General features: G+C 37.8%; 1 protein-coding gene across 1 annotated transcript in view; it reads right to left on the reverse strand.

Annotated features, from left to right (window-relative positions):
• The window catches only part of MYO3A (myosin IIIA), a 122,795-nt gene that overhangs the window by 33,657 nt on the left and 76,509 nt on the right, over positions 1–12,629 (reverse strand). The window contains exons 17-20 of the mRNA XM_014945894.1: positions 10,178–10,304; positions 8,975–9,185; positions 7,430–7,577; positions 796–949 (exon numbers count right to left, since the gene is read on the reverse strand). Coding sequence (XP_014801380.1) covers positions 796–949; positions 7,430–7,577; positions 8,975–9,185; positions 10,178–10,304 — 640 coding nt within the window. The remainder of the gene's footprint in view (positions 1–795; positions 950–7,429; positions 7,578–8,974; positions 9,186–10,177; positions 10,305–12,629) is intronic.

Below are 12,629 nucleotides of genomic sequence, written 5' to 3' on the forward strand. Positions count from 1 at the left end.
GCTTTGATCTTCATATATGAAACAATGTAGTAAACCTTCCTAAGGATTCCTCGGGGAATTGTAAGGAAACATTTACCAATTGATTAAGGGCCTCTGTACTGTAGACTATAAAGCATGAGGACAGGAAGACAATAAGCTCATGTAATTGTTTTAGCATGGGCATTGTTACTGGATGTTATTAGGTTTTGTGATTAGATATTGGTTAAAACTCATCTGACACTTTACACATTCAAAAATGAGTAAATCAAGGATTTATCTGCACAGAAACCCCACTGAAATAACTAAATCGACTGTAACTGCAACTACTCAGCAGCACTGAAATATTCAGGATCTGAATTACAACATATTTAGGTGTTTTAATTCCAATTTCTTAATAGAAAAACCAGGAAGTATAATTTGCTGAAAGGCTCTGTGGCAGTTTTGCGGCCATTACCCTCAAACGCTTGTTCAGATATGGCTCATCAAAAATCTCAGAGCTGAACATGACTCAACTTTGAAAACAGCGTTCTTGGCATATGAACCTAGAGTTTTAACTCAGTTTGGTCTTCATCTTTCAAGCCCTGCAGCTAAAAATTCCTGAAGGCAGGAGAATTCAAAACCTAGATTAGCAGCTTAGGTTCATTTGTACTTTTGATGTTTCTCTATCAACTTCAAAGACACATCCATCCCTGCATGCATGCCTCCCTCAAACATACTGTGACACTGGAATGTGCGCTCACTAAAAACACAATTAGCATATAGCCTAAACTGGACAAGCCAAACAGAAATCCTGCAAAAAATAAACCATATACTTACCTACAAGTGTCTGATCCGTTGCTTGTGGGAATCGGCTTTCCTCATCCAGCAGGGACAATAAACCCATTGGTTTCTGCAGGAACATATCTAAGAGGGGCCTATTGTCCTCATATTCTATAACTCTTGCATCAACACCTTCATATAGGTATTCATTCTGTAACAAGCAACAGAAGGCATGTTTTGTCTATGTCTACAGAACCACTTCAGAAAATAATTCACAAACTGTCAATTGTAGCAAATTAAAACTATACTGAAAATGTATGCCCCGGGGCTAAAGACATCAAGGTTTTGCAGGAGCAAATGTCAGCTGGGATCACTCTGTCAGGCTATAGATTTTAATTTGCCTTTGGATATGGAAGTGCTTACCATGGCATATTTGGTAAAGTATGATGCTTTTCAGGAATATGCAAGAATTAAAGAAACAGAGTTGAAGAAGATAAAATACAGTGTTTGCAGATGGAGACCTCAGTGTCTATTTACTTCCCTGCTCTGGAACGTAGAAAATATTTCTTAATCATTTAGAGCTACATTTACATTCCCAATTTGTTCCTCAGATCTATGTGATGTACAGTGGCCAAGATTTATAAAAGTGACTACAAATTAGAGAGGCCTCACTTCGATTCCCTCTCCTCAAACACCTGGAAAAGTTTTTATGTGGAGGATAATGTTGCACACACTATCTAATAATTAAAGAACATACTTTCTAAAAATTAAATAAATTACTCAAGTTGGCCTCTACAACATTTTCACTCCTTTTAAGGAATCGGGGAAAGATATTCAGTGAGATTAAAACACTGTTGTGTTTTTGTTTTTTTTTTTCTCCTGAAGACTGCAAGTATCTTTAGATTCCTAACAGACTGAGAAAAACATGACAACAAATGCTGCGTTCGCAGTGTGTTGTGACGGTTTTATTTTGAAAAGAATTTAAGTTATAGCTGAAGAATACAAGAATAACTTTCTTCAATCCTTCAGCAAGGCTGAAGCTGTAGATTTACCAAGAGAATGATGCTCTAGGGACTGCCACCCCTCTGTTATTTTTGCCTGCACGAGGTAATGCAATAGGAGTTACCCACTGCACAGTGCTCCCATAGATAGCAGGGCTGCTTCCAGTCCCGTGTGCAGGCTACGCTGCCATCTACTTTAGAAATCATCCCTCTTCCAAAGGATAGGACTTTATAAAATTGTTGTGTTAATATTCGGTGTTAACATCACAGTTGTGCTATCCTGAATTCACTGTGAGAAGCATGTCATAAAAGTGAATAATGGCTAATATTAATGAGTTCAAAGACCTCTAACCCTGCAAGACCTCTCCTTATGCGTCATTTACTTGAGTCTGAATGATAGTCATGGTTGAGTGAAGAAGATAATACATTAAGTGTTTCAAAAAGGAGTTAGCTGCCATATACAACAGAAAAGCACATATTATTAGACTTCATAACTCTTTATCTCTAAGCCACAGAGAAACAGCAAAATGAATAAAATCAGTAACACTGTCCTGGAAATACAGGCCCAAATAAATAAATCTGCCGATCCATTTGAAAGAGAACACAGCACATATACCTAAACACTTCCAGTCTCCAGACTGATCTAATTTCCCAGGACACTCTTCACTCTAAGGACAGGTTATGGCTCAGTTTCTATGCCTGTATGAGGGTGTAAGCAGTAAGAATCTCTCCTACAGCCCCATGAGGGCTCCTCAGACACATAACATTAACTTCATTCATGTCTCCCCTGGAGCAGTGGACAGGTGGAGATTCGCTTGTTATTTTAATCAATGACCTGAGTAGCAGGACAAGACAGGAGAGTAATAAATGTATTGCTGATATAGGCAAGAAGTTAATTATATACCTGTAGAAGCGAGTGGCAGGAAGGGAATGAGCCTGTGTTATCTCTCAAAGATAACACTGGAGTAGGGGCAGCTTAACCGAGGGCTACGGCTGTATCGACACACATATGTTAAGTTCATGAAACCAGCTGTTACTGCTTAGGATTATCAAGAGAACACTTATCACGGGGGAAAAGGGAAGATATTTCTCAGGATGAATCTATCAGAGAAGAGTGTTTCTGTGACACCGAGACATCCTCAAACAAGCTCTCAAAGACAACCTATCTAATAATTAACTTTTTCCGAATTCAAGTGGTTGTGAGAGGGGTTGGGTTAGAGAGCTGATAAAAGAGTTCTCCTTGAAACTGAAAGGAGGTCTGTAGTAGCTGTACTACTACACCAGAACAGCAACATCTGCTTCCCTCCCTGCCCGGCCAGTGCATGGGGCCTGACCTCCAAGCCTGCAGTGAATGTGACCATTTGGTCTTTGTGTCTGCACCTCGTCAACGGAATGAGTACCCATCAGCGCTGAGGGTTTCGGTAATGCTGCCGTCTGCCCAAGCTGATAACCAAATCTTCCAGGCATCAGCGTGACAGATGGCTCAGAAATAAGATACCATATTACATTTTATTATGCAACGCTGGTCTCCAACCATATTATTAGAATACAAGCAGCAAGGATAAAAAGCCTTAACGATGCACATCATAAACCTGTAATGAAATAGTTCTTATTAGAATTAATAAGTTGAATCAGCTATAGGATTCTATAATCCTCCATGATGTTTTATGACAAGAAAGCTCCTAAAAATAGCAGCTGCTCATTGAAATTCTAAAGCATATTCCACTAGAAAGTATTCCTATGGATGAGATGTCAAAAGGAATGACTGAGTTATACTAATGCTTGGGTTCCTATCTCATCTTGGTATGGCATGGTATCTTTTCTATGATCAAAACTAGATAATATCAGCTTGTGCAACCTGGTTTCACTTAATAACAAAAGAATTTTTAATGCACTAGGAAATGGTCTTCATGCTTAATAAAAAAAGCTAATGGCATTTTGCTGAGAAAGCATTACAATGACGCTTTGGTTTAAATGGGAACACTAGAGACTTACTCAGAATGAACTTTTTCCAGCTTAAAGCAGATTAAACTGTCATATGAATATAAAATACACATTGCGTATATTTAGTGCAAAAAGTAGCATCATTGCAACCGACAGTAAATTTGCTACTTTCCAAAATATTTTAGGTATTTGACATTACACCTTTTACTTTTTATGGAAGAATCACAAATGAGAAAGAAATGGTTGTCTCGCTGTCCAACACTGCCTGCAGATCACAGAGCTGACACAGAATGAACGTACATCAATACCTTATATGTAAGAGAAACAACTTGATGGCAGGACTGAAGGTGCAAAAGTTGTGCTTTGCTTAATATTAACCTAACAAAAGCTTGTGCTGGCATTCATTCCTCTTAACTATAGACACATAAAATAAGTGCCTAAGTGGAAAGCCCACATTTCCACCCAGTGGATACAGAAACGGATCTATTTGTCTCCACTGATTATTGGGAATCTAAACTAGATCTAGCTTAAGCTATACTCCCCATTTCAGCCTTTCTGTTAAATTTGGGAAAGAAGATGACACTCAGGCCTAAAAGCCTTTATTCTTAAATGCAAATATTAAGTCAAGGATAAAGAATAAATTCCCTTAATTTTGATGTGGGTTCTCCACTTTGCCACACAGACACTCTGCTCTAACAGACACCCTGCGTCTCAGGTGGTGATAGTACCACTGTGCCTTCCTACCATTCCTGTCACTTCTGAGGCCATATCCTTATAGGTTACACTTCCAAAGAAAAGAAAACTGAACACTTTTCAGGTTCAGATACATAAAAGAAACCACTGCCACAGCTAAAAACATGTCACCTGCAACACTGAAAGTGCAATTTAGCATTATGAGTTCATTAACTATTTGGCTTCATTGATCAAGTTGCCAAGAAATTATTCCCCTTCCCCAGGTTCACTACTTATTAGGTTGAATTGGGTTAATTAAGAACTAGACTATAATCAACTGGTTTAGGCCTTGACTTCCCACTGTCAGATTTCATCTAATTGCACATGGTATGGAATTGAACTGGGCAAAACAGGGAAAGAAATGAAGAAATAACGTACCTGTGAGTTTTACTTCTCTTGGGGGAAGTACAAAAGAAATTAAATTCCCCAGTCATTTTTGATTAGATCTACTGGGTGCAATGCAGTGTCGTGTCAGGGATTTCTGAGACAGCACAGAACAACCCGACACGTCTCTCTGGCCCAGCACAGGGCTGTGGAGAGATACGAGCCTGGGTCCCCAGCAACAGGATGGCTCCATCAGCACGTCAGTCAGCTTGGGCTAATGAAAAGTCAACTCAAAGGTCTCAGAGACTGTTGGCATGAGCCTTCCAAACACAACTCCCGTCTTTTACTATTAAAGACTCAAACACTTACATGTGTGCAAAGTCAGGCAGACACATCAGCGAAGGGCAGGGGTCACCCTCTTGTTTGGCTTTTACATAAGTGATACTTTACACCATGAGCAAGAACAATGATCTGCTGAACTTTTAATTTCAGTCACCCGATTCTGAAAATATTTTCTTTTTTTCCATGTATATAAAATTTTGGAATTTTATTTTATATTTTCCTGCAAACAGTTTTCTCTTATTTGTCTGCAGGGAGGGCCTGTATGTACAATTAAAGTACCTTACTTGTGCTAGTGCAGGAGAGTCCTTACAGTGAACAGAAAAGATTCTTAAGCCACCTGCTTTCTCGAAGGCTGTTTTTATGATGTAAAACTGGAACAACCACTTTATAGATAAGTGAAAAGTGATGTCTTATAAAGATTATGAATCATAACACAAATCATCCTGTGCCATTGGATTGTAATGCAAAATAATATATTTGTCATTTCCTGGTTCTGAAAGCAGGGGGATTTACACCCACACTTGCACAAACTTCATCTATATAGCTCATTCTGCACTGCCGTAGTAATGCCTTTGGAGACTACTACAAGATAATATAATGAAGCTTGATATAATCTGTTGTAGTGGTGTCACATAAATTAAAGTAGGCGTCTTACTTGGTCGGTATTGCAGGCAGGATGTGAACACTCATAATAGGAATATTATCACTGGTATAAATGAAATACTAATGGGAAAGTGCATATAAGCACCAGAAGAAAGAGTATTAGAAGAATGGCCTGTGATTTGAATGAAGAACATTTGTTCACAGCAATAAAATTGAGGAAAGTGTTCTTTACATGAAGACCAGAAGGCCTTCACTCGCATAAAAACACAGCCCAGACAGCTAGTGAGTGGAACACCCTCTAAATCTGACAACAGGAGGATGACTGCAAGGTTTCAGCACATCACTTACACCTTTCCTTTTCCCACTAAGGAAACAGACGGTAGGCATAAGGATGTATATATTCCAAACAAGCAAAACCAGATACTGACCTTGCCTAAAGATTACAGAGCCTGAAATAAGTAAGGTTCTGAGGCAAAGACCACCCCATAACAACTGCTGATTGCTAAAGGGTGTAAGAGATCTGTCCAAAAACTATTTCAGCAAGAAACATGATGACAACTTGCTAGTTGGTGTTTCTTATCCTCTGTGTTACTCACAAATGATCCTGGCCAGATCACTTGAACACACACATCCTGATGCTTTGTTACGTGCATGGGAGTTAATGAAATCGATGAGAGAATGAGCAGGAGTAGGTAAAACCACCAAACTTAGAGATTCACCTTTGCTTTCATAAGCTCTGTAAATGTCACACTAATTTCTCACAAGAAGAAATGAGTAAGCTGTATGTTGTCAAAATCAGAGGTTCATTTTTTTCCCTCATCTCCTCAGGAGCAAAATAACTCCACTGATTTCCCTGCAGTGGGGCACGTGCAAGAGAGCAAATTGTTCCTGCCAGATGGTGACAGCACAAACCTCTACATTAATATAGGTCTGGCCAAAATATTCTGTATCTACCTGGTCTTACGCAAAGCGTTTGACACTGTCCCACATGACCATCTACCTGGACTTAGGCAAAGTGTTTGACACTGTCCCACATGACATCCTGGTCTCTAAACTGGAGAGACACAGGTGTGGAAGACATGGAAAAGGCTGAGATACTTGTCTTCTTTGCCTTGGTCTTGACTGATAAATATTAAATAATGATTTAAAGATGGTTAATTTAATTCTCAGGGAATTATTTACAAAGTTGAGAAGATCTTTTTTGAGGTTTTTCACTCCCCACTTCAATTTCATAAACTTTTATTATTATTATAATTTTATTCCTTTTCTCTGTTTTAGATAAAATTCTTTAGATGAAATCCCTCATTACTTAGCTTAGATGATCTAGCTCCTGAAAAAGAAGAAAATAATTGCAAGATTTTCTGGTTTTAATAATGGAATTTCAATGTTCACTAAGCTTCTTAGTAAGCTATTATGAATGCTGCACTTTAAAAATTACGCTACCACTCATTTATTTTTTTACTGTAGAACCATACATCACATCACTCGTTACTCCTCAAGAAAACAACACTGCATTCACATCAAACTTATTATCACTGTATTATGTTGCTTAGTTACTGTAAATTTCAAGTTTAATGCACTTTATGTAGGCATTTTACTTGCAAATACCAAGCACTGCTTACAAATACATACTCAGAAAACATTTGTTATAATTTGCAATTTGCAACTTATTATGGAGAAGTAGTTTCTTGAGACAAGGTTTTATATTTCAACATTAAATCTTTATCAAAATTTTCTAAACATACCTGTTCCCAGGCAAAGACATGTTGATTGAAGTAGAACTGAATTTGTTCATTGGCAATGTTGATGCAGAGTTGTTCAAATGAATTTTTTTTGAAATTCTCAAAGCCAAAGATATCAAGAATTCCAATGTTCAAACCATCATCGTTTCCACTGCAAAGATTAAATAAACTTTCTATTGCTCCATCTTTACTTTACAGTGACTAGCTTCATTATTATTTCACAAAAGGAAGGATTGGGCCAAATCTGTATGCCACTTAAACAGGATGATTTTTGCTAAACCAGTTATCTCTTAAAATATCAATCAATTTTTGTTTGAAATACAATAAATGCATATAAATCCAAAGACGACTGTATTTGCAGATCAGATACACTCAATCACATAATGACCGAATCAACTGATAAGTGCATAGAGGACTTAAAAATTTATTTTTAAACTAATATTTGCTAGTTAATATTCTAATGTAAAAAAACTGACTACACTACAGGAACAATACTCTTTTTGTTTCTCTTGAAATAAAACAAGCTTTACTCACCAGCATCTTGAAATTAAAGGTTGCTGTCATTAAATATGACTCCTTCATATTATTTATTCACAACAATTAAAACTGCTTATTTTAATGTGAAAGTAAAAAGAAGGAATAAAAGGAACCTTTTATACATCAAATTAACACTTTAAGTATTTAAGTGTGGTATGAATTTAAATTACCAATTAAGTTCCAGAGAAGTACTACTAGTAAAAACTTCAGTTTGAAATGTTAGCTAAGGCATTCTGAGGGATACATTGTCATTTCTGAAACTGGAAACAAAGCTCTAATATTTGTATTTATTTGCTGAAACAAAAAATTAAGAGGATATAATTTTATATCATACTGCAGTTGACATTGGCATTTTCTTCTTAGGTAAATGAAAAAGAATAAATCACATTCTATCTATAAAACCCCTTTGAGGGGCTATCTATAACCACTGAGTTTGCCCCTTTTAACTGCTGTTACCAGCCATAGAGGGCCCTGACCTACGTGATCTACAATGTAAGCCATACCATTTCTTTTTCTGATTAATTTGAAAAACGCTTTATATCCTCATTCCCAATATCTTTCTTGCCTGTGTGTTCAAAATGTCTCCCTGTGAGGGCAGGGTGAACTTAACCTCAGCAGATGAGATGTGTTTGGAAACTACTCTCACATCTATATGGAACCACTTTCATAACAGGAGCAGCCAAGCAACAGCATGGGTGCAAATAAGAGCAGAATTTGACCTGTGTAATAAACACACAAATGTCAAGAGTTGACTCTGCGTACTAGGAAAAACAGTATAAAGTAGTCAGTATATAATTTACAAAGGGTTAAACGATCATAGGTCCAACAGGAAAACACAAGACACCTGTGCTATCCTCCATATCTACTGCATTTTCACTGCACACTAGGAATAGGATAAAATGGTGTTTTGTTAACACGGTGGTTAAGTAGCAGAGAAAAAGTAGATGAGAACACTAGTAGATGGTATTATTCCCATGAAAAGTCTCTTTTTTCTGGAAAAGCTTCTTTTACCTTAAATGTTTGTCAGGTTTGAGTAAAGTGTTGATGCGATTGACTATCCAGCTAAAGAGGCGCCCGTACAGTGCTTTTGCCATGGCATCTCTGACATCAGTAGCTTTTTCCACAGTGTTGGGACGAATAATTGTTTCTCCCCGAGTCACTACACAGTGAGAGGTGAGGGCCTCTTGCAGTTCATCTGCCTGAATACACAGCAAGGACGCACCTAGGAAGGAAGGTCACAGGCACAGCTCAGAGGCAGTCTTTGGAAGGAAAAATAGGCATTTTTGCAATCAAGGCTGCAAGTGCAACGTATTATGAATAAGGGCCAAATAAAAGTCTTGAACTATGACTAATGAGGGTTTTCACACCAAACAGCTGTCAGTATCTAATTTAGTCACCAGCCTTCCCAGCTTCCACTGCAGTCAATGAGTAAGTGAATCAAAGTAGAGGCCTTTAGGTTCTAAATTGCTTTATCAAGAAGGCTATTTCTCCAAACTGTCTACAGAGAATGCTAGGGAATCTAGGTGACTATGTCAGGAATCTCTAAGTTGTGAGGTGTGAATATCCCTCTAGGTTGTAATCCATCCATATAAGTCATTGTGGTCCTCCTTTTCCTCCAAAAAAGAGCGCTTCTTTCCTGGTTGCACAGTATTTTTATATCTATGGCAGGAAACGTGTAAGAAGATAGCACGAAGACCTCATTATCTCCCCAGCTATAATTACTGAGAAAGAGTATGAGCTTCCATTAGAATCTTTGCCCCTTTGCCTCCTCTGCCTTCCTGTGGCCTATAATGTAAATTATCCCTTGCAAAGAATGTAAGCCATATTTCAACAGGCACATATGGGCAACAAGTAATAACTATCTGAGAAAGAAACTGGGGAAAAAACTATTCAAAGTGTTAATGAGGTTCTCCATCAAATGTTCAAATAACCTTGGAAAAATTCCAAAGATTTTCTTTTCAGGCATCTGCAGTATTAGTCATGTTTCCTGAATGCCATTGAACTGGTTAGTTAAATAAGGTGCATAACATAAACAATTTTTTCTTGTTGGATTTGAATTCAGGTGGGCTTGGAATTAATCTATCTTCAGCATTTAATTTTTTTTGCAAAATTTCCATGTGAATACAGTTTTCATTGATAACTCTCTTGCAATAAAAGAAATGTGCTATCAAAACACTTAATGAAAACAACCTTAAATCGAGAAAAACCACTCACAATTCTCAAGGGCTACTGGATTGGAAATGTTGCTCTTGTCAATCATATGTTCAGACACCACCGCAGAAAATTCAATGTTACCCACATTTAAAATGGCAGCCAGGACACTGTACACACTTCCAAGTTCCTGCAAAGTGCATTAAAAAAGATATAACATTTAAGAGATGGAGAGATTTGTCACTTTGGTTTGTGTGACAGGCATGCATGTGTTGTTCCTAAGCCTGGAACAATCACTGCTTCTCTTGTCTGCCACACGCCCATGACTTTTAGGAATGCTTTTCTCAGCATAGTCTTTCAAGTGTAAGACATGCAAAGAGTGCAAGACAAACTGTAGCCCAATCTCTTCTATACTTGTCTACAGAACAGGATTGACATGGAGTAGGGGAAGCACAAAACAGTGGTGAGCGTAATCCTCTTACACAGAAGGAATTCAGGGGTTATTTATACCCACACTTCACTGTGTCTGCAGGCATAACACTGTCTAAAAATGTAACATCTAGATCAACAAAAGATAAAAAAATCTGCATCTACGTTACAAAGGCACTCCAAATAATAGGCCTGCAACAACTTCACCAATGCTTTAGCAAGAAGTTTCACTGGGAGAAGAATGAGACCTCACATCTCTGATTTGGCAAAGCACTTTACCCCTCATAATGTCACACATGAACTGTGTACTCACCAAAGTGCTTCGGTATGGACTTTACTTAAACACATTTAAATTTAAAATTATTTAGTAGGTTCTGAAGAGGGATTCTGCCTTGAAAAAGGGCTAATATTAGTTTTGACGGTGAAGTGATATATACAGTAAATGATTTTAAGTACTTATAGATTACAAAATCATATTTGCAATTAGTGAAATAATGCTTTCATTGCAGGTTTGACTTAGATTTGAACTATGAATGTTCATCTGAATTGTGAATGTTTATCAGTATACTTGATCACTTCTGAGTATTTTTGACTCGGAAATGCCGAGGTGTTCCTGTAAAAAACTAGTTTTTAAGCTGGAGTCTGTGATACGATATATTCTGAGCCATGCAGTAATAGTATATTTTATAAACACCAGTTTTAGAATTTTTATAGCAGTTTTATAAGAACCAGTTTTGTAAATTTGATTGGTATTTTATAATGATGGACTTTTCAAAATTGCGCAGTGTTTTATGCCTACTATTCAGTAGTTTGCTGGTACCATGTCAGGCATCATTTACTCAGATAAAGCCCTTAATTGCTCTAGAAGAATTGACCTTGTTTTCAACACTTTCAGAAGTTAATCTAGCAGTTAATAAATTAGTTATTCCAGTGACAGCAAGGCAAACTAGATAAGCACAATCGAAAAAATTATGCTCAGGATAATTGGAGCACGGTTTACCTAGGTTTTAAGCGATCATTTTCATTTTAAGCTTAGGGACACAGATGAAATGCAAAGAAATGGATAGCTTAACTTCTGCCATTATGCTGTACAGAGTGTATAGCTGCTGACATTTTGGTGCCCTTTTCCAGTGTGTTTAAAATCTGGCTTGGTCTGTCTCATACAGCATGATTATTGTTCACCTCAGGCAGGCCTTTCCTATTAATTTTGCCATGCAGCCTGAAATAAAACAGTGTGATTTTAAGTCAGGGAGTACTGACAGCAGTTACTATTAAGGCCTGCCAGTCAGTTAAAAACAAATTTCAAAGAAATAAAGCCTTGTTTAGGTCTCAGTTTTAACTGGAGTGGAGAAGATATTCCATACAAGGTTTTCTGCTAGTAAAACATGGAACATGCTTATACAGAACCTCCTCTCTGCACTGGGATCAATGTCAAAGCTTACGGCTGCAGTACTAAAACCTGAACTTAGAAAAGGAACTCATTGCCTTACGGTATCTTCTTCTCACTGAAAATAAATTGTCTCTGCAATGTACCCTATATCAGAACCTCAATGGGGGAAGAAGACTTCTCTGTTCCTTCACTCTTGCAAACACAGCCTCAGAGAGGCTTGTTCACCCTGTGGAGAATATAAGACAGGCTCCCATGGAACCACAGTTAGATTGCCTGTGGTACTCAACCTGCTTTTGAAACTGTGGGGGTTCTACAAGTAGATAATTCTTCAGAGATTCAGCTCACAGTGGCTTGCAGAGTTAATCAAGTGAAGAGGCATGCTAGAACTGCACAATGCGGCCAGTGACCTAGTTCTAACTGGATCTTCAATACAGTCTTCTCTTTTGGATGATCAGGATTATTGTTTCCATCCATCAAAGTGAACAAAAGAACTGGGAATAAAAACAGACTTGCTTCTTTTCATGATATAAATTAGGGCTTAGCAAGGTCTCCAGTGCTGTGACAAAACTGCTATCAGTGCTGAACTGTGCACATCCTTCCACGCTGCTTCTGGAAAGGTGAAAGCAGAGGTGTGAAAGGATGTGACAGTACAGGTGTGATATTAGTAAGTACAGTTGTGAATAAGCATGTAGAGCA

The sequence above is a fragment of the Calidris pugnax genome, unplaced genomic scaffold (assembly GCF_001431845.1).
Source record: "Calidris pugnax isolate Ruff unplaced genomic scaffold, ASM143184v1 scaffold19, whole genome shotgun sequence".
NCBI lineage: Eukaryota > Metazoa > Chordata > Aves > Charadriiformes > Scolopacidae > Calidris > Calidris pugnax.